Here is a 21,642-nt window from a genome sequence, read left to right as displayed (position 1 = left end):
ACCGTCATCTTGAACTTCTTCCATTTTCTAATAATTGCGCCAACACGTGTTGCCTTCTCACCAAGCTGCTTGCCTATTGTCCTGTAGCACATCCCAGCCTTGTGCAGGTCTACAATTTTATCCCTGGTGTCCTTACACAGCTCTCTGGTCTTGGCCATTGTGGAGAGGTTGGAGTCTGTTTGATTGAGTGTGTGGACAGGTGTCTTTTATACAGGTAATGAGTTCAAACAGGTGCAGTTAATACAGGTAATGAGTGGAGAACAGGAGGGCTTCTTAAAGAAAAACTAACAGGTCTGTGAGAGCTGGAATTCTTACTGGTTGGTAGGTGATCAAATACTTATGTCATGCAATAAAATGCAAATTAATTACTTAAAAATCATACAATGTGATTTTCTGGATTTTTGTTTTAAATTCCGTCTCTCACAGTTGAAGTGTACCTATGATAAAAATGACAGACCTCTACATGCTTTGTAAGTAGGAAAACCTGCAAAATCGGCAGTGTATCAAATACTTGTTCTCCCCACTGTAACTAAATGTTAATTTCTCTACCATAAGCCGCCTCAAACGTCGTTTTAGAGAATTTGGCAGTACGTCTAATTGGCCTCAACACTGCAGACCACGTGTAACCATACCAGCCTAGGATCTCCACATCTGGCTTCTTCACCTGCGGGATCGTCTAAGACCAGCCACCCGGACAGCTGATGAAACTGTGGGTTTGCACAACAGAATAATTTCTTCACAAACTGTCTCAGGGAAGCTCATCTGCGTGCTCGTCGTCCTCAACAGGGTCTTGACCTGACTGCAGTTTGGCGTCGTAACCTTCTTCAGTGAGCAAATGTTCACCTTCGATGGCCACTGGCACGCTGGAGAAGTGTGCTCTTCACGGATGAATCCCAGTTTCAACTGTACAGGGAGACAGCATGTATGGTGTCGTGTCGGCGAGCAGTTTGCTGATGTCAACGTTGTGAACAGAGTGCCCCATGGTGGCGGTGGGGTTATGGTATGGTCCGGCATAAGCTACTGACAATTTGAATGCACAGAGATACTGTTACGAGATCCTGAGGACCATTTTCGTGCCATTAATCCGCCGCCATCACCTCATGTTTCAGCATGATAATGCACGACCCCATGTCGCAAGGATCTGTACACATTTCTTGGAAGCTGAAAATGTCCCTGTTCTTCCATGGCCTGCGTACTCACCAGACATGTCACCCATTGAGCATGTTTGGGATGCTCTGGATCGACGTGTACGACAGCTTGTTCCAGTTCCCGCCAATATACAGCAACTTCGCACAGCCATTGAAGAGGAGTGGGACAACATTCCACAGGCCACACTCAACGGCCTGATCAACTCTATGCAAAGGAGATGTGTAAGGCTGCATCAGGCAAATGGTGGTCACACAAGATACTGACTGGTTTTCTGATCCATGCCCCTACCTTTTTTTTAAGGTATCTGTGACCAACAGATGCATATCTGTATTCCCAGTCATGGTAAATCCATCTCCGCCCGTTTCTCTTCAGCAGCCTTCTTCTCCTGCTCCAGCACAGCTGATCTCTCCTTCTCCTCTGCAAGGTCCAAAGGAAGAGTTGAGGTAGGAAAATATTCTAGCTTCTAGACTACTCATGTTCTCTCTCATATGGAGGCAACAGACAGCCCCTGATCTTTTCCAAGTTCTGGAGTAGGCCATACGTTTTAGGTTAAACTTTAGCCCGCATACGTACTCTTTCAAACATCCCAGATCTATGTTGACTTAGTGCATGTGCAAGATTATCACCAATTTATTGTGAGAAGTCACTCCAACCAAAAACCTGAATTCAACCAGAAAATAACATCCCATGCTATATTTTGGACTTACTGTGGATCTTTTTCTCATTTTCGGTCAGTTTTTTGTCAGCTTGCAGAATGGAACTCTTCTCTAGACTCTTCTCCCTCAGGAATTGCTCCAGAATATCCCCAGTCTGCAGAAAACACCCCCAAAGGCTACATGTTTATCATTGTTTGATGTTTCTGGTATGATGTTGTAGAATGCCTAAAAATACATGATGGAAGCTACTGTAAATCATAACATAACAGTAACATTAGAGGTTGATAGAAAGAACAGCAAGTCATCTACGACATTGAAACTGAGTGGATCAGCCTGAAAGATGAGAACAGCTCCAGTGTTCAATATGGATTTTTTGATGTATGTTTCAGCCCTAGCAAGGATTCAGTTCGAAGCTCTTACCCTAACTCCTTTTTCGGGCTCAGCCCGGTACTGTGCCACCATGTTGTCATAGTGATTGCAGTAAAGCTCATATCCTCCAGGTGTGGCGTAAATCCCCTCCTTAATCTTCTGGGCCATCGGAGTAGACCGTTTCTCCAGAAGGGCCGCACACTTCTTCTCTGAGGCATCCTCGTTCTGGAGGAGAAGGTCAGCGTAGTGCTTTGCAATGGCCACCTGTAAGAGTTGAGACTTGTTTAGGGAAGCATTTGTAAAAAGTGGTCCTTGACAGAGTTAAGAACTAAGTCAGTGTTTGTCCCAGGCACAGATCTCAAATGATGACGCTTACCGCTAACGCTTTCAAGAAATCCCAATTTTTGTCTTTGAAAGATCGGTTCATGAACGCCTGTATGGCCTGGTGGTCTGAGCGGAGGTGATGAGTTGAAATCTGACCCATGTCCACTGGGAATAAGGCCTTTACCACCTCCATGCCCCTCTGGTACACCGCCAGGCCCTCATCCACAGCAGCCTGGTTCTCAATTTGAGCCATGGCCAGCACCGCATTCTCCAGACAGGGCACAGGGCCTTTGGCTATGGTCTCCACATAGGTGTTAACCAAGTAGCCAAGCACTGCAATCAGTTAGAGGCGGGAAGAAAAATATAAGTGTATACATTTGGTGGGACAATAACATAGGCTACATTCAATGCATCTGTGCAGAATCTGCAGATATTTGACTTACTTCTTCCGGTAACTTTGTGGCCCCCTTTCACAGTTTTTGTACAGCTCTCCTGGGAAATGAAACGGCAGAAAGTATCTGCAACCGTTCGGAAGCTTCCACAGAGGTCAACCTCATCCATGGAATCCAGGCGGGGCATGTTGGCAGGAGTTGTAGGGGTGGGGAATACAAAGCACTTGCGCGAGGGGAAGTAGTTCCGGATGCACTCTCGTGGGAGGTTGTACATCAGGTTCTTTCTACCCCCACCTGAATGATAGTCAGCATTCACCATTATAGTAGACATTACACAATTTTTAGGGCTGGTTTCCCAGATACAGATTAGGCCTTATCCTGGGCTGGACAAAAAAGTGTGTTCAATGGAGAATCTCGTCTGGGAGGCCTAATCTGTGGCTGGGAGGCAGGCCCTTAAAGTTCACCATCCAAAAACACAATCATTAACAGACAAGCATATCAAGAGATATGCTTCAATTAACATAATGTAGAATACTTTATGACCAATAAACAAACCGGATAAAATAATGTCATTAACTTTATTAGTCTGTTTGATTATGAGTGTAATCCGACAATACATTTTCATAGGAATTATTTAATAATAGGTCATTTAGACACAGTCAGAGCCAATATCAATCATCTTGTTTTTCAACCCCTATGTTCTTTGTGAGATAATGTTTATTCCAACTGTATAACTGTTCATGGTGCACTATTCTATGGAGAGACATTGTGCACAGTTGATCATTGGGGTGGTGGCTAGTGCTAATATCACCTTTTCTGAGTTCCAGGGAATGCTCCAGATACCCATCTTCGGTGACGTTTCTGCCATCGATCTCGAGTAGTAGAGTGAAATCTCTGATTGCCCACACAAAATGAGGAAAGAACTGCACAAACTGGGTGTCCCCTCCTTCCTCCTCATTGTGAGAGGATGAAGCTGCACTGGAAGAATTCACCTTGATCCGCTCTGTTAGCTCACTCACATATCTATAGGGCCGGTTGAGGATTGACTGATGAAAGCTACAAAAGGTCTAAACAAAACAATGTGTGTCAGCATTGCCTGCTACAGTTGTACAAGGACTTGCTGTACAACAGTTATAGCAAAGAAGTTTCCGTTTCTTTTTGAATGGACTGTGTCCACATGCACTGAGTGACCCCTAAGGGAATGGATCCAACAAAGTACAGTGTGTTCCAACATTCTGCAAACACGTAATTAACGCTGTCAGTAACACAATGTATTGCTTTGGGTCTATAAGGACATATTGCTCAGCGTCAAATAAATATACAAACATACAGCACTTTCACTTTCAATATGAGAGGGACTTCCAAATTTCTGCCCTGCTAGAGCTGCTCAGGTGAACTGTAAGTGTTGTTATTTTGAAGTGGAAACGTCTAGGAGCAACAACACAACGGTTCAGCCGCGCAATGGTAGGCCACACAAGCTCACAGAACGGGACCACCGCGTGCTGAAGCGCATAGCGCATAAAAATTGCCTGTCCTCAGTTGCAACACTCACTACAGAGTTCCAAACTACCTCTGGAAGTAATGACAGCAAAAGCACTGTTCATCGGGAGGTTCATGAAATGGGTTTCAATGGCCAAGCAGTCGCACACAAGCCTAAGATCAACATGCGCAATGCCAAGCGTTGGCTGAAGTGGTTTAAAGCTCGCCGCCATTGGACTCTGGAGCAGTGGAAATGCGTTCTCTGGAGTGATGAATCTGGCAGTCCGACAGACGAATCTGGGTTTGGCGGATGCCAGGAGAACGCTACCTGCCCGAATGCATAGTGCCAACTGGAAAGTTTGGTGGAGGAGGAATAATGGTCTGGGGCTGTTTTTCATGGTGTGGGCTAGGCCCCTTAATTCCAGTGAAGGGAAATCTTAACGTTACAGAATACAATTACATTCTAGACGATTCTGTGCTTCCAACTTTGTGGCAACAGTTTGGGGAAGGCCCTTTCCTGTTTCAGCATGACAATGCCCCCGTGCACAAAGCGAGGTCCATACAGAAATGTTTTGTCGAGATAGGTGTGGAAGAACTTGACTGGCCTGCACAGAGCCCTGACCTCAACCCCATCACACACCTTTGGAATGAATTGGAACGCTGACTGCGAGCCAGGCCTAATCGCCCAACATCAGTGCCCGACCTCACTAATGCTCTTGTGGCTGAATAGAAGCAAGTCACCGCAGCAATGTTCCAACATCTAGTGGAAAGCCTTCCCAGAAGAGTGGAAGCTGTTAAAGCAGCAAAGGGGGACCAACTCCATATTAATGCCCATGATTTTGGAATGAGATGTTCGACGAGCAGGTGTCCACATACTCTGGTCATGTAGTGTATGTGTGTTTAGAAATTTGTTCACTGTGCTGGATTATTAATGTGGATTGTAAAGAGACTGAACTTTGACCTCTTACCTTCTCCACGTCTCCCAGCCCCTCTGTATCCAGCAGCACTAGGGTGTGATCTCTTTTTTCAGGATGAGGCACACACCACATCCAGATTCCCTTAGTCTTGGATTGGATGGTGGCTCCCAGGGCAAAACCTAAATCAACATTTCAAAGACCATTTTAAAAAGAACAAAATTGAATACATTTTTTCTTTTTAAACAAATGCACTGATGCAAAACATATTTTCAATGAATTGGGAATTGAATATTGAGGCACAGATGACGCCCAAACCAGTTTATGAATTCAGATATGTCTCTCAGCATCAGTCAGTCTCTCTGTCTCACCTTTTCTCTTTCCAGCCAGCTTGTTCATGAGGTAGGACTTGCAGGTGCGGTACAGCCCCACCACCGCCACCACTACGACTTGCTGGTTCAGTCCCATCAGGTACTTGATGGCCCCAGGAACTACATGAAGCTCGCCGTCGGCGTTTTCGACCAGGCACATTGGGGAATCCATGGTCAAGTGGCTTCACAGGATGATTACCCTACAGCTCCCAGAAATATTCAATCTATAATAAAATGATTAATTAAATATAGTTCAGGTGAATGATTGATATAATTATCGATTCCTTCTATAAATTAAGCTCACAATGTGAATATAGCCTAGCCTATGCAGTAGTCCTATGTAAAAAATATTATTAAGAAGGTCTGCACAATTAAACAGCCTGGCCATATGCATAGAAAATATTGTTAATGAAGTAAAAATATTGTCCAATGTCAGCTTCAATTTCATTACGAAATTCGTCTTCAAACATTTAATTGTTTCCTGCTATGGAAAAGCATTCGTCGATCGTAGCCTACTCACATAAACGACTTCTCCAAAAGCCCGCTTCAAACCAACTGTAAAATGACAAAACGGACGCCGCACTTTAGAGTATCTATTTAAGGGGGTTTCCACTAGTTACCACAGCCACAAAGTCTAAATAGTCTATAATCATACAATTTCATGAAAACAAAAATGTGCCTTTTGGTCTTAATTTAGGTTTAGGCATAATGTTAGCAGTGTGGTTAAGGTTAGGTTTAAAATCACATTTTAAGAAGTGAAATTATAAAAAATAGGCGAGGATTATGACTTTGTGGCTGTGGTAACTAGTGGCACCCATTTGGCTGCAGATACAGAAAGTGAAAGTTGCCACTAATATTATTTTTCTTCACTTATTTTCACCAGTCAAATAAGGGATGGAACTGACATATCCGACTTTTTAATGAATCAACAAAATGTTAAATTGTGTGAATGGCGTTATCGAGGCAATTATCGGGCTATTGTTCTAGGTAGGAATAGTGCTGCGTTCAAGTGCTAGTTGGAACTAGGAAACTCGGAAATGTTCGACTTGCTAACTGGTTGTAGTTATACGTGTTGGTTATACATATTCCGCGTTCAACACGTTAGTAAGTCGAACATTTCTGAGTTCCTAGTACCTACCAGCACTTGAACGCGCCATACGTGTTGGTTATACATATTCCGCGTTCAACCCGTTTGTAAGTCGAACATTTCTGAGTTCCTAGTACCTACCAGCACTTGAATGCGGCATAGGTCAGATAACGGATCACTGCAGCAGAGCAGGGACTGTTTGTAATAAACGTCGTGCTTTCCCGGAAACTCAATTTTAAACATAAGAGAAACACTTTCAGTTTCAATATAATCGCGGATCTGTTTTGCCTTCCAACGCAGACCACAGACTGAACAACAACCGCACTGTACAGCGTTGCGGAGGTAAGCCTAAACTCTCTTGCACGGCTGAATTTGAGCTTTTTTACTATATGATACATACGTATTGATGTGCATGTTGTACTGTAGGCTGGTGAAATAATATTTTTTACAACAAAACATTTGCGTTTAAGTAATTGATTGGATAACCACGCGTCTGCGTGCAAGCACATTCAGAACTATTCATGAACTATTCATGGGGTAGCCTCTACGAATCCGGCAGTGGAAGACTCCTCTCTCGTCACTCTCATGTAGGCTCACTTTTTGTGAACAGTTCCATCACAAGTCAGACTGTTGAATTAACTTCATTTGAACGTACTTTACCTGTTGTCTGCTGGTTTTGTCCTTATGTAGGAGGTAATCTGAGAGAATATCCACAGGGACGTTTTATTAGCCTGATTTCAGTACGCTGGTCTGTAGGCCTACATGGTTGATATCTGTTTTAATTTTCAATACTGATGCAATTCGCACATGACAAAAACTTGTACAATATGGCCGAGCCTCGTCCAGGGTAGGGGAGGGAATGGCCGCCAGGGATGTAGCTCAGTTGATAGAGCATGGCGTTTGCAACGCCAGGGTTGTGGGTTCGATTCCCACGGGGGGCCAGTATAAAAAATAAATAAAAAATAAATATGTATTCACTAAACTGTAAGTCGCTCTGGATAAGAGCGTCTGCTAAATGACTAAAATGTAAATGTCTACATTCGGCTACTGTTGAGTTGGTGTGCTTCATGCGCAGGTGGGGCACCTGTTTTCAGCCCCACCTGTTTAGGAAACAAACAAAAATATATGTATATACACTACCAGTCAAACGTTTTGGACACACCTAGTCATTCAAGGGTTTTTCTTTATTTTTACTATTTTCTACATTGTAGAATAAAAGTGAAGACATCACAACTATGAAATACCACATATGGAATCATGTAGTAACCCAAAAAGTGTTAAACAAATCAAAATATATATTATGACAGCTTTGCACACTCTTGGCATTCTCTCAACCAACTTCATGAGGTAGTCACCTGGAATGCATTTCAATTAACAGGTGGGCCTTCTTAAAAGTTAATTTCTGGAATTTCTTTCCTTCTTAATGAGTTTGAGCCAATCAGTTGTGTTGTGGCAAGTTATACAGAAGAAAGCCGTATTTGGTAAAAGACCAAGTCCATATTATGGCAAGAACAGCTCAAATAAGCAAAGAGAAACGACAGTCCATCATTACTTTAAGACATGAAGGTCAAAACGGAAAATGTCAAGAACTTTGAATGTTTCTTCAAGTGCAATCGCAAAAACCATCAAGCGCTATGATGAAACTGGCTCTCATGAGGACCGCCACAGGAATGGAAGACCCAGAGTTACCTCTGCTGCAGAGGATAAGTTCATTAGAGTTACCAGCCTCAGAAATTGCAGCCCAAATAAAAGCTTCACAGAGTTCAAGTCACAGACACATCTCAACATCAACTGTTCAGAGGGGATTGTGTAAATCAGGCCTAAATCCCCCGACCTCAACCCAATTGAGATGGTTTGGGATGAGTCGGATAGCAGAGTGAAGGAAAAGCAGCCAACAAGTGCTCAGCATATGTGGGAACTCCTTCAAGACTGTTGGAAAAGCATTCCAGGTGAAGCTGGTTGAGAGAATGCCAAGAGTGTGCAAAGCTGTCATCAAGGCAAAAGGGTGGTTATTTGAAGAATCTCAAATATATTTTGATTTGTTTAACACTTTTTTGGTTACTATATATGTGTTATTTCATAGTTTTGATGTCTTCACTATTATTCTACAATGAAGAAAATAGTAAAAATAAAGAAAAACCCTTGAATTAGTAGGTGTGTCCAAACTTTTGACTGGTACTGTATACAGTTGAAGTCGGAAGTTTACATACACCTTAGACAAATACATTTTAAACTCAGTTTTTCACAATTCCTGACATTTAATCCTAGTAAATATTCCTATTGTCTTAGGTCACTTAGGATCACCACTTTATTTTAAGAATGTGAAATGTCAGAATAATAGTAGAGAGTGATTTATTTCAGCTTTTATTTCTTTCATCACATTCCCAGTGGGTCAGAAGTTTACATACACTCAATTAGTATTTTGTAGCATTGCCTTTAAATTGTTTAACTTGGGTCAATCGTTTCGGGTAGCCTTCCACAAGCTTCCCACAATAAGTTGGGTGAAGTTTGGCCCATTCCTCCTGACAGAGCTGGTGTAACTGAGTCAGGTTTGTTGGCCTCCTTGCTCGCACACGCTTTTTCAGGTCTTCCCACATATTTTCTATAGGATTGAGGTCAGGGCTTTGTGATGGCCACTCCAATACCTTGACTTTGTTGTCCTTAAGCCATTTTGCCACAACTTTGGAAGTATGCTTGGGGTCATTGTCCATTTGAAAAACCCATTTGCGACTAAGCTTTAACTTCCTGACTGATGTCTTGAGATGTTGCTTCAATATATCCACATCATTTTCCTTCCTCACCGTGCTTCACGGTTGGGATGGTGTTCTTCGGCTTGCAAGCCTGCCCCTTTTTCCTCCAAACATAACGATGGTCATTATGGCCAAACAGTTCTATTTTTGTTTCATCAGACCAGAGGACATTTCTCCAAAAAGTACAATCTTTGTCCCCATGTGCAGTTGCAAACCGTAGTCTGGCTTTTTTATGGCGGTTTTGGAGCAGTGGCTTCTTCCTTGCTCAGCGGACTTTCAGGTTATGTCGATATAGATCTTGTTTTACTGTGGATATAGATACTTTTGTACCTGTTTCCTCCATCATCTTCACAAGGTCCTTTGCTGTTGTTCTGGGATTGATTTGCACCAAAGTACATTAATCTCTAGGAGACAGAACGTGTCTCCTTCCTGAGCGGTATGGCGGCTGCATGGTCCCATGGTGTTTATACTTGCGTACTATTGTTCATACAGATGACGTGGTACCTTCAGGCGTTTGGAAATTGCTCCCAAGGATGAACCCGACTTGTGGAGGTCTACCATTTTTTTTTTGAGGTCGGCTGATTTCTTTTGATTTTCTCATGATATCAAGCAAAGAGGCACTGAGTTTGAAGGTAGGCCTTGAAATACATCCACAGGTACACCTCTAATTGACTCAAATGATGTCAATTAGTCTATCAGAAGCTTCTAAAGCCATGACATCATTTTCTGGAATTTTACAAGCCGTTAAAGGCACAGTTAACTGAGTGTATGTAAACTTCTGACCCACTGGAATTGTGATACAGTGAATTATAAGTGAAATAATCTGTCTGTAAACAATTGTTGGAAAAATTACTTGTGTCATGCACAAAGTAGATGTCCTAACCGACTTGCCAAAACTATAGTTTGTTAACGAGAAACTTGTGGAGTGGTTGAAAAACAAATTTTATTGACTCCAACCTAAGTATATGTAAACTTCCGACTTCAACTGTGTATATATATATATATGTATATATGCCGGTTTTGCATGTTATTTTGGCGTTATGACGTGTCACATATCAGTTTGCAAATAATGTTTAAAAAAATTATAGAGTTATTTAATACAGCACATGCAAACATGGTCTCTTTTTTGCTTTCTTGAGTAAGGCAGCTCCAAAATGCAGGTGTTTCAACCTAGCTCAGTGCTTTCTGTGGTGGTGGGCCAGCTAGCGGAAAATTCAGATGGTAGGGGTTGGTAATGTTCTCTAGTTGTGCCGTGATTGGCTCAGTGTTCTGTCACGCATGGGGACACTATGTCATCACAAAATCTACTGGGAGAGCTCGAAAATTCAAGCTAATGTGGTCTACAGCTTATCACGGGGTACTCTACTTCAGGCGAGCAATACCTCGAGACTATCTTAATATTAGACATCGCGCACCAGCTGTTATTGACAAATAGACACACACCTCCACCCTTCGTATTACCGGACGTAGCTGTTCTGTCCTGCCGATGCAAAGAAAACCCAGCCAACTGTAAATTATCTGTGTTGTCGTTCAGCCACGACTCGGTGAAACATACGATATTATCGTTTTTAATGTCCCGTTGGTAGGATCGTCTCGAATGGAGCTCATCCAGTTTATTCTCCAGTGATTGCGCGTTGGCTAATAGAATAGATGGTAGAGGCGGGTTACCCACTTGCCAACGAATTCTCACAAGGCAACCTAATCTCCGCCCCATGTACACTACCATTCAAAAGTTTGGGGTCACTTAGAAATGTCCTTGTTTTCCATGAAAACATTCATGAAATTAGTTTGAATAGGAAATATAGCAAACTGCATTAGGTTAGAAATAAATATTTTTAATATAAATAATAATTGTGTCCTTCAAACTTAGCATTCGTCAAAGAATCCTACATTTGCAGCAATAACAGCCTTGCAGACCTTTGGCATTCTTGTTGTCAATTTGTTGAGGTAATCTGAAGAGATTTCACCCCATGCTTCCTGAAGCACCTCCCACAAGTTGGATTGGCTTGATGGGCACTTCTTACGTACCATATGGTCAAGCTGCTCCCACAACAGCTCAATAGGGTTGAGATCCGGTGACTGTGCTGGCCACTCCATTATAGACAGAATACCCACTGACTGCTTCTTCCCTAAATAGTTCTTGCATGGTTTGGAGCTGTGCTTTGGGTCATTGTCCTGTTGTAGGAGGAAATTGGCTCCAATCAAGCGCCGTCCACAGGGTATGGCATGGCGTTGGGAAATGGAGTGATAGCCTTCCTTCTTCAAGATCCCTTTTACTCTGTACAAATCTCCCACTTTACCACCACCAAAGCACCCCCAGACCATCACAATGCCTCCACCATGCTTGACAGATGGCATCAAGCACTCCTCCAGCATCTTTTCATTTGATCTGCGTCTCACAAATGTTATTCTTTGTGATCTGAACACCTCAAACTTCGATTAGTCTGTCCGTAACACTTTTTTCCAATCTTCCTCTGTCCAGTGTCTGTGTTCTTTTGCCAATCTTAATATTTTGTTTTTATTGGCCAGTCTGAGATATGGCTTTTTCTTTGCAACTCTGCCTAGAAGGTCAGCATCCCGGAGTCGCCTCTTCACTGTTGACGTTGAGACTGGTGTTTTGCGGGTACTATTTAATGAAGCTGCCAGTTGAGGACACTCTAATGTATTTGTCCTCTTGCTCAGTTGTGCACCGGTGCCTCCCACTCCTCTTTCTATTCTGGTTAGAGCCAGTTTGCACTGTTCTGTGAAGGGAGTAGTACACAGCGTTGTACAAGATCTTCAATTTCTTGGCAATTTCTCGCATGGAATAGCCTTCATTTCTCAGAACAAGAATAGACTGACGAGTTTCAGAAGAAAGTTCTTTGTTTCTGGCCATTTTGATTCTGTAATCTAACCCACAATTGCTGATGCTCCAGATACTCAACTAGTCTCAAGAAGGCCAGTTGTATTGCTTCTTTAATCAGCACAACAGTTTTCAGCTGTGCTAACATAATTGCAAAAGGGTTTTCTAAAGATCAATTAGCCTTTTAAAATGATCAACTTGGATTAGCAAACACAACGTGCCATTGGAACACAGGACTGATGGTTGCTGATAATGGGCCTCTGTACGCCTATGTAGATATTCCATTAAAAATCAGCTTTCCAGCTACAATAGCCATTTACAACATTAACAATGTCTACACTGTATTTCTGTTCAATTTGATGTTATTTTAATGGACCAAAAAATTGCTTTTCTTTCGAAAACAAGGACATTTCTAAGTGACCCCAAACTTTTGAACGGTAGTGTATTTCCATATTTTCTTCATGCGAATGACGGGGATTTAGGCATTCTCTGGGAGCAACGCTATATCCTTCGCGTCCGACTCATTAAAGAAAATATCTTCATCCAGTTCGAGGTGAGTAATCGCTGTTCTGATATCCAGAAACTCTTTTCGGCCATAGGGAGACGGTAGCAACAACATTATGTACAAAATAAGATACAAACAATGTGAAACAACACACAAAATAGCAGAATTGGTTAGTAGCCCGTAAAACGGCAGGTTGGAAATCGCAAATTCAACAATGAGTGGTTTGGAAGGAATCAGTGGCTGACTGCAAGCTTTGCAAAGCAATCCCTAGCCTGCTATCCAGTGGAGAGGGTGTGTGGTCCAAGTCTGGGTTTAAGGGTCTCTTTTCCAAGTTTAAAAGGATAAACATTCACTCGCAACACACCATGGGCCAAAAAAGGTTGAATACATTGGCCATGCTGTTAATCCAGCATGACTTCTGCCGCGTTCAAAACCTCTGGAAACTCGAAACTGGAAATCTCAGACTTCAGTGAGTTCAAGACAACTGGGAACTCAGAAATAAACAAGTTTAGACTGGGAAAATAAGTTTCTAACAGTGATCTAACTCGGAATCCAAGTCGGGAACTCGGGCCTCTTTCTAGAGCTACGACCAGAAGATCACTAACGTCATGATTTAACCTTGTTTTTTTAAATGAGGCTGAATGAACTGTTTCGCTGCCAGACTAGGCTCCGCTGATAGCCAGATGTAGCAGCGGTAAGGATTCACTCCATGGTGCTGAAAAGAAAGCTTTATGTAGGCCCTAACAGTTTGTGGGCACCGGTTGGCACTTTGCTGGCATGCATCTAAAAAAAATCTTTGAGTTTGCCCCACCAAGATTTACATGCTAAAATCGCAACTGCATAGCCGGCACTGCTATCATCCTCTTTTACCACTTCACCAAATATTTTCCAAACATTATCTTTCTGTCCCTCCCATCTCTTTATTTTCAAGTCTCCTTTCGCAGCTTTTGTCTTATTGAATTAAACTTTGAACATGTCCATTTTGCCTTCTTGTATTGACGTTAACTTTTTCTGCCCGTTCCAAAAAGCATTATTTGGCGATTGGCTGTGTAGGCTATTTGGCACACGTACAATTAAACCCTAAAGTTTAGGCTTATGCACTAATACCAGATAGCCTAAAATAATGAAAGAAAAACGTAAATGTAGCCTAATATAAATTGCACAATAATTAAACATTTATGGATTTTTTAAAGGTATTGTCTCTTTATTCAACCCGGCCGCAACACACCCGCCCTTAAGCCACACAATATTTAGTGACCCTAAACCCGTCCGCCCCGCAATGCGTGAAGAGATTGAAAATACAAGTGACACAACCAACTGGTGCCTCAAAGTCGGGTAAACCTAAGTGTATGGATACCCTATCTCCACCTCCTACCGCCAAAAGGACCAACATGCCGTTAAAATACTATTGCGCCTTTTTTAGGGCGACTTCGGTCGGAATGATTATCCATGGATTAACCATGGTAACAGTCTGATGTTTAGACAATTCATGGATCAACATTGTATCCGTTTCTTGTAAACTAGAAAATGTGATATAACGTTAGGCTAGTCTCGTGTGGAAAGAAACCGAGAAACAATTTAAAATATGTATATTTTTAAGATTAATTTAATTATTTTGTGTCACTGTCAACCCAATCTGTTATGATAAGCCTTGATTCACGTCATATCACCAGCCCCTGTGGCACTTAAATCACTTTACATTTAATTGCAATAACAAAGTTGAGGGACTTATGATACACACACACAGTGCCCTACTTAACCAAAAGTTCTTATGTGTTTCTTTGCCAGTGTTTCTATAGGACATCATCATGGCAGGCCAGACAGTATCCATGAAGGAACCAGTATGTCTGATTGAGAACGACAGTGATGGGAAGCTGCGTGTGGTCCGCAGTGCACTGGACATCCTGGACCAGATTGACCAGCATGTGGTAGTGGTGGCGGTGGTCGGGCTGTACCGCACCGGCAAGTCCTACCTCATGAACAAGCTGGCTGGGGAGAGGAAAGGTGAGCACATCCACTAAGCATTTTTTAATCTATGGTCCGACCAAAGTTCCCCCCAACATATAAACACAACATGTAAAGTGTTGGTCCCATGTTTCATGAGCCTAAATAAAATATACCAGAAATGGTCCATACGCACAAAAAGCTTATTTCTCTGAAATGCACAAATTTGCTTACATCCCTGTTAGTTAGCATTCCTCTTTTGCCAAGATAATCCATCCACCTGACAGGTGTGGCATATCAAGAAGCTGATTCAACCATATGATCATTACACAGGTGCACCTTGTGCTGGGGACAATAAAAGGCCACACTAAAATGTGCAGTTTTGTCACACAACACAATGCCACTGGCGTGCTGGAGAAGTGTGCACTTCACAGATGAATCACGGTTTCAACTTTATCAGGCAGATGGTGTCGTGTGTGCGAGCGGTTTGATGATGTCAACGTTGTGAACAGAGTGCCACATGGTGGCGGTGGGGTTATGGTATGGGCAGGCATAAGCTACTGACAACCAACACAATTGCATTTTATCAATGGCAATTTGAATGCACAGAGATACCATGACGAGATACTGAGGCCCATTGTTGCGCCATTCATCCGCCGCCATCACCTAGTGTCAGCATGATAATGCACAGCCCCATGTCGCAATAATCTGTACACAATTCCTGGAAGCTGAAAATGTCCCAGTTCTTCTGCATACTCACCAGACATGTCACTCATTGAGCATTTTTGGGATGCTCCGGATCGACGTGTACGACGGCGTGTTCCAGTTCCCTCCCGAGTGGCGCAGCGGTCTAAGGCACTGCATCTCAGTCGTCCGGGTTTGGCCGGTTTAGGCCGTCATTGTAAATAAGAATTTGTTCTTAACTGACTTGCCTAGTTAAATAAAGGTGAAATCAAATAAAATATATCCAGCAACTTCGCAGAGCCATTGAAGAGGAGTGGGACAACATTCCACAGGCCACAATCAACAGCCTGATCAACTCTATGCGAAGGAGATGTGTTGCGCTGCATGAGGCAAATGATGGTCACACCAGATACTGACTAGTTTTCTGATCCACGCCCCTACTTTTGTTTTGTTTTAAGGTATCTGTGTCCAACAGATGCATATCTGTATTCCCAGTCATGTGAAATCCATAGATTAGGGTGTAATTAATTTATTTAAATTGTCTGATTTCCTTATTTGAACTGGAACTCAGTTAGTTTCTCTTTCAGTTTTACACCATAAAGTACAACCAAACAGCAGAGCAAACATCAAAAAAACATTTTGTTCTGACCCCATTTGTTCAAGGTGGGTTCTGTAGATAAATGGTGGCGTATTGCACTGGCTGCTAGTTTCACTTTCAGTCTGTCAGTATGATATACAGTATAACTAGACAAAAATGTTAATCTGAAAACCAGCTGCCTTGAGTAAACAATTTACATCCAGCTGCCTCTTTACAGATTCCTTATTTTAATGTCCTAAGAACAGTTTTTATCCTCTGTCCTCAAGGTTTTGCCCTTGGAGCCACCATCCAGTCCAAAACTAAGGGCATCTGGATGTGGTGTGTGCCTCATCCTGAAAAAAGAGACCACACCCTGGTGCTGCTGGATACAGAGGGGCTGGGGGATGTGGAGAAGGTGGGAGGTCAAAGTTCACTCTCTGTCAAAAACCTTTTATGGCTCAGATTGTTTAGATGACAGATAGCATTGCTATGGGTAAAGTCCCATGTTATCTCAGTGGACTGTGTCTAGTACTGATGGCTGATGTCTTCGGCAGGTAGCTTAGTGGTTAAGAGCATTGCGTTGCGTTGTGCCAGTAACCGAAAGGTCGCTGGTTCTAATCCCCGAGCCGACTAGGTGAAAAATTTGTCGATGTGCCCTTGAGCAAGGCACTTAACCCTAATTGCTCTGGATAAGTGCGTCTGCTAAATGACTAAAAATGTAAACTGTATATAATGTCTGACTTATAAATTAATGATATATACCCATTGATTCTGAAGAACATAACTTATATATGAGGCCCCATGAGCTTAGTTCAACTGTCGTACCCCATCAGAACCCAACATATAAGCTTGTTTTACTTCAATGTTTGTAAATGTAAATAAACATCATTTAAAAAAATACAATTATGATATCATGGATGGTGAGTTATTGCATCCATAGCTCAGTCTATGAAGTTGAGTGGTTACATTTCTCCAAAACTGAGGCAGGTTGTAAGCTTTGTTAATGTTTCAATTAAGAATTCTAGCTTTGACCTTTATTTAGGTAGGGAGCCCATAAAACGGCATATGGAGTAGACATTTCGTTACTGACTTTATTCCAATCCACTCTAGTATGAACAGAGTACCAATGTGTTCCTTCTGTTGTGTCTGCAGGGTGATGAGAAGAATGACAACTGGATCTTTTCCCTGGCTGTCCTGCTCAGCAGTACTCTGGTGTACAACAGCCTGGGAACCATCGACAACAACGCCCTGGAGAAACTACAGTATCCTTCAGCAGGCCTATAAAGAAATATAGATTGATGTAGTCTAATTTGGTTCGAGGAACTCTATCGTACTCTTTGAACCAGACACCAGTTTACTGTGTAGTGTTGTATGTCTAGGTTAATTTCCTCCTCAACATCCGAACCGACCTCAAAAAGCGCTAATTGCTCAGCACTATACTGTATGTTAGTATATCTGGTTTCATTTAGTCCTCAACACCACCCTTTTCAGCTATGTGACAGAACTGACAGAGCACATCAAGGTGAAGTCCAACCAGCGAGACGGGGAGGAATCTTCAGAGTACCTGCGTTACTTTCCTTCCTTTGTGTGGACAGTCAGAGATTTCACCCTGACCCTGGAGGTTGATGGAATACCCATCACAGCCAATGAGTACCTGGAGAACGCTCTTAAACTGAAAACAGGTGAAGGGAACACCAGCTAGCGCAGCTAACTTAATCTCTTAATCTAAACCATGGTTAGATTGAATTTACCAAGGTTGACAATGCCTTTATAAAAGACACGTTTGATATAAATAAATATTAAATGCATTTCTTCCACAAAAAATGTGATGGTTAATCATATTTTATTTGTTGATTGATGTACTTTTCCTTTAATTTACAAAGGTCATAGTAAGAAAGATCAGACATACAACCTGCCTCGTAGCTGCCTGCGGAACTATTTCTCTCCTCGCTGGTGCTTTGTGTTTGAGAGGCCAGCCAGCAGAGACAAAATGAGACGTATGGAGGAGCTGACCGATGCTGACCTGGAGCCCTCCTTTGTGGAGCAAGCCAAGGAGTTCTGTGACCATGTCTTCAAGGAGGCCAAGACCAAGACCCTGAAACAGGGCCTGAAAGTTACTGGCAGACGTGAGTATTAAAACACTGATATTGAGGATGGAAAGCACTTATGAAAGTAGGTAATGATTTTTAATAATCAAATCCAATTTTTTATTTGTCACACGCGGCAAATACAACAGGTGTAGACCTTACAGTGAAATTCTTACAAGCCCTTAACCAACAATGCAGTTTTAAGAAAAATAAGTGTTAAGTAAAAAATAAGAGCAGCAGTAAAATAAAATAACAGTAGGGAGGCTATACATTTACATTGACATTTTAGTCATTTAGCAGATGCTCTTATCCAGAGCGACTTACAGTTAATTAGTGCCTACATTATGTTTTTCATACTGGCCCCCCGTGGGAATCTAACCCACAACCCTGGTGTTGCAAACGCCATGCTCTACCAACTGAGCTGCATCAGGGGGTACCGGTACAGTCAATGTGCGGGGGCACAGGTTAGTTGAGGTAATTGAGGTAATATGTACATGTGGGTAGAGTTAAATTGACTATGCATAGATATTAAACAGAGAGTAGCAGCAGCGTGAAAGGGGGTGGGGTGGGGGGACAATGCAAATAGTCCGGGTAGCCGTGATTAGCTGTTCAGGAGTCCTATGGCTTGGAGGTAGAAGCTGTTAAGAAGCCTTTTGGACCTAGACTTGGCGCTCCGGTACCGCTTGCCGTGCGGTAGCAGAGAGAACAGTCTATGACTAGGGTGTCTGGAGTCTTTGACAATTTTTAGGGCCTTCCTCTGACACCACCTGGTATAGAGGTCCTGGATGGCAGGAAGCTTGACCCCAGTGATGTACTGGGCTGTACGCACTACCCTCTGTAGTGCCTTGCGGTCGGAGGCCGAGCAGTTGCCGTACCAAGCAGTGATGCAACCAGTCAGGATGCTCTCAATGGTGCAGCTGTATAACTTTTTGAGGATCTGAGGACCCATGCCAAATCTTTTCAGTCTCCTGAGGGGGAATAGGCTTTGTCGTGCCCTCTTCACGGCTGTCTTGGTGTGTTTGGACCATGATAGTTTGTTGGTGATGTGGACACGAAGCAACTTGAAGCTCTCAACCTGTTCCACAACCTCTCCCTCAACGTGCTCAGTCCTCTTTTTTTTCTTCCTGTAGTCCACAATCATCTCCTTTGTCTTGATCATGTTGAGGGAGAGGTTGTTATATTGGCACCACACAGCCAGGATAACAACTACACTAATATAACTACACTACTGCTGCTAGTATAACCATTTCCTCTATTTTTACTACTACTACTACTACTACTACTACTACTACTACTACTACTACTACCACCATGACCAGTACAACTACCAACACCATTAGTACTTAAATTACTACTAATTCTAATACTTACATTACATCTATACAAGGACCACTACAGCACTACCACCATTAGTACCACAACTACCAGATATGCTGATTCCCTGCCCTCTCCTGCAGTGCTGGGGAACCTGGCAGAGACTTATGTGTCTGCCATCCGGAGTGGGCAGATCCCCTGCCTGGACAACGCTGTGTTGGCGCTGGCCCAGATTGAGAACTCCAGTGCCATCGAGAGGGCCAGGGCCCACTACCAGAGAGGCATGGCTGACTGGGTGGCCTACCCCACAGAGACCCAAGAGGAGCTGTCTGAAGTGCATGCTGTCATGGAGAAGGAGGCTGTGGCCATATTCATCAACAGCTCCTTTAAAGACGAGGACCAGAAGTACCAGTTGGAGCTCATGGTATGGGAGTGTAAATTCTATATTCAATGAGTCAATTCAATTCAATGAGTCAAGTCAATTCAGTGATGCATGTATTTAACAAGAGGAGGATAATTTGTCATTTGGGTGAGCTATCCCTTCATGCTACACTTACATGTACATTTTAGTCATTCAGCAGACGCACTTATCCAGAGCGACTTACAGAAGCAATTAGGGTTAAGTGCCTTGCTCAAGGGCACATCGACAGATTTCTCACCGTTTATTACCTCAACTGAACCAAGACATTCTGGTTTGTTCTGGTACATTCTGAACCAGCCTTATCCTTTCTGTAGAAAGTGCTTCAGGAGGAGTACGAGAAGATCTGTGAGAGGAACTACAAGGAGTCCCAGAAGGCATGCAAGTCCAAAATTGAATGGATCTTTGCCCCTCTGGAGGAGCAAATAAGGGATGGCTCCTACATGACCTCTGGAGGATACAAAATGTACTGCAATGATCTGAAACTGGCCACCAGCGAATACAGATCTGAGGGAGGCAGGGGAGTGAAGGTATGTTGGGGAGGTGATGCTTCAGCTATTTTAGGACAGTATGCAATTATCATGTTTTGTGGATGCTGTTCAAAGGAGGTATGAATGCACTGATGTGATGTTGAAAGTTAAACATTATGTGTGGTGGTTCCAGGCTGAAGAGGTACTGAAGGAGTACTTGGAAAGGAAGGCCAGCATTGGTCAGGCCATCCTGTCAGCAGACCAGTCCCTCAGTGAAGCTGAGCAGAGAGCAGAAGGTGATATACAGTCACCATGAAAATGCACACCATGACCTGGCAACAACATTCTAATGACCACCAAATGGAGGCTTACCTCTCGCTCTCTTTGATATTTCTCTCTCTCTCTCACACACATACTCTGTCTATCTTTCTCTGCAGCGGAGAAAGCGAAAAGGGAAGCATCTGAACGGGAGAATCGCGCCATGGAAGAGCAGCTGGAAGTCCAGGAGAAGTTGAGAGTGGACCAGCAGAGGACATATGAGGAGAATGTGAACCAGCTGATGGAGAGGATGAAGAGAGACAGTAGAAATGCAGTCGCAGAGCATGATAGAGTTCTGCAGGCCAGACTCAGGGTAGGAATAAAAAAAACACAAACATTGAAAAGTACACTTTAAAACTACAGTAACTGTAGGGGTAAGATTAAATGTGTATATTTGTTTTGTTTTAGTGACACTGTCTGTGATGTGTAAAAACAAACCTTGTAATTTCAGGAGCAGAACGACCTTCTCCAGCAAGGGTTTGATGACCGAGCACACCAAATGCAAAGAGAGATAGATGCCCTTAAGGGTGCGAAGGCAGAAGAGGAACAGAAAACCCCCTCATTTATGAGCACAGCTCTGGATACTGTTGGGACTGCAGCTACCTTGTTCCTTCCAGGAATAATTCCCAAAGTAGGAGGAATGGCTGTGAAATGGTTGTCAAAGTGGTTCTGATGTTGGTGCTCGAGGAGGATGATGAGCTGTTATTCTTATAGACATGTGGATTGACTGAATTGGTATTTATTGATAGTTGATTCATTGATTTAGGTTAAGTACTCAGTCAAGGTTTTTCATTTTCATAAATAATTTGCATGCCTAATCTGTCAGCTTCCTGCTTCTCCTGTTTGTCTCCTGGCCTCTAGAGGTCAGCTGTGTTCCCCTCTGCCTTTGTTCTTCCTCATGTGTCCTCATTAGTTTGATCCAGGTCACCTGTGCCTTGTTTTCCCTTTAGTATTTTAGCTGTGTGTTTTCCCCTTGTTTCTCACTTGGTTAT

At 42.9% G+C, this 21,642-nt stretch overlaps 2 protein-coding genes across 2 annotated transcripts; one reads left to right on the top strand and one right to left on the bottom strand.

The window, feature by feature from the left end:
• Positions 1 to 1,475: 1,475 nt before the first annotated feature.
• LOC311129595 (guanylate-binding protein 1-like) lies at positions 1,476 to 7,509 on the bottom strand. Its single transcript, XM_084161936.1, has 9 exons — positions 7,402 to 7,509; positions 5,655 to 5,878; positions 5,338 to 5,465; positions 3,702 to 3,957; positions 2,942 to 3,184; positions 2,551 to 2,831; positions 2,226 to 2,438; positions 1,857 to 1,959; positions 1,476 to 1,566 (listed from the first exon to the last, which is right to left on the bottom strand). The coding sequence occupies exons 2-9, from the start codon at positions 5,824 to 5,826 to the stop codon at positions 1,487 to 1,489; spliced, it is 1,476 nt and encodes a 491-aa protein (XP_084018062.1). The 5' UTR covers positions 5,827 to 5,878; positions 7,402 to 7,509; the 3' UTR covers positions 1,476 to 1,486.
• LOC311129593 (guanylate-binding protein 2-like) lies at positions 6,919 to 21,413 on the top strand. Its single transcript, XM_084161934.1, has 11 exons — positions 6,919 to 7,083; positions 14,627 to 14,842; positions 16,331 to 16,458; positions 17,196 to 17,305; positions 17,535 to 17,725; positions 17,927 to 18,169; positions 19,588 to 19,868; positions 20,180 to 20,392; positions 20,526 to 20,628; positions 20,770 to 20,963; positions 21,102 to 21,413. The coding sequence occupies exons 2-11, from the start codon at positions 14,647 to 14,649 to the stop codon at positions 21,321 to 21,323; spliced, it is 1,881 nt and encodes a 626-aa protein (XP_084018060.1). The 5' UTR covers positions 6,919 to 7,083; positions 14,627 to 14,646; the 3' UTR covers positions 21,324 to 21,413.
• Positions 21,414 to 21,642: the final 229 nt, after the last annotated feature.

This window comes from Coregonus lavaretus (genome assembly GCF_964263955.1).
Source record: "Coregonus lavaretus genome assembly, chromosome: 5".
Taxonomy (NCBI): domain Eukaryota; kingdom Metazoa; phylum Chordata; class Actinopteri; order Salmoniformes; family Salmonidae; genus Coregonus; species Coregonus lavaretus.
This window is presented reverse-complemented; position numbering and strand designations above follow the sequence as displayed.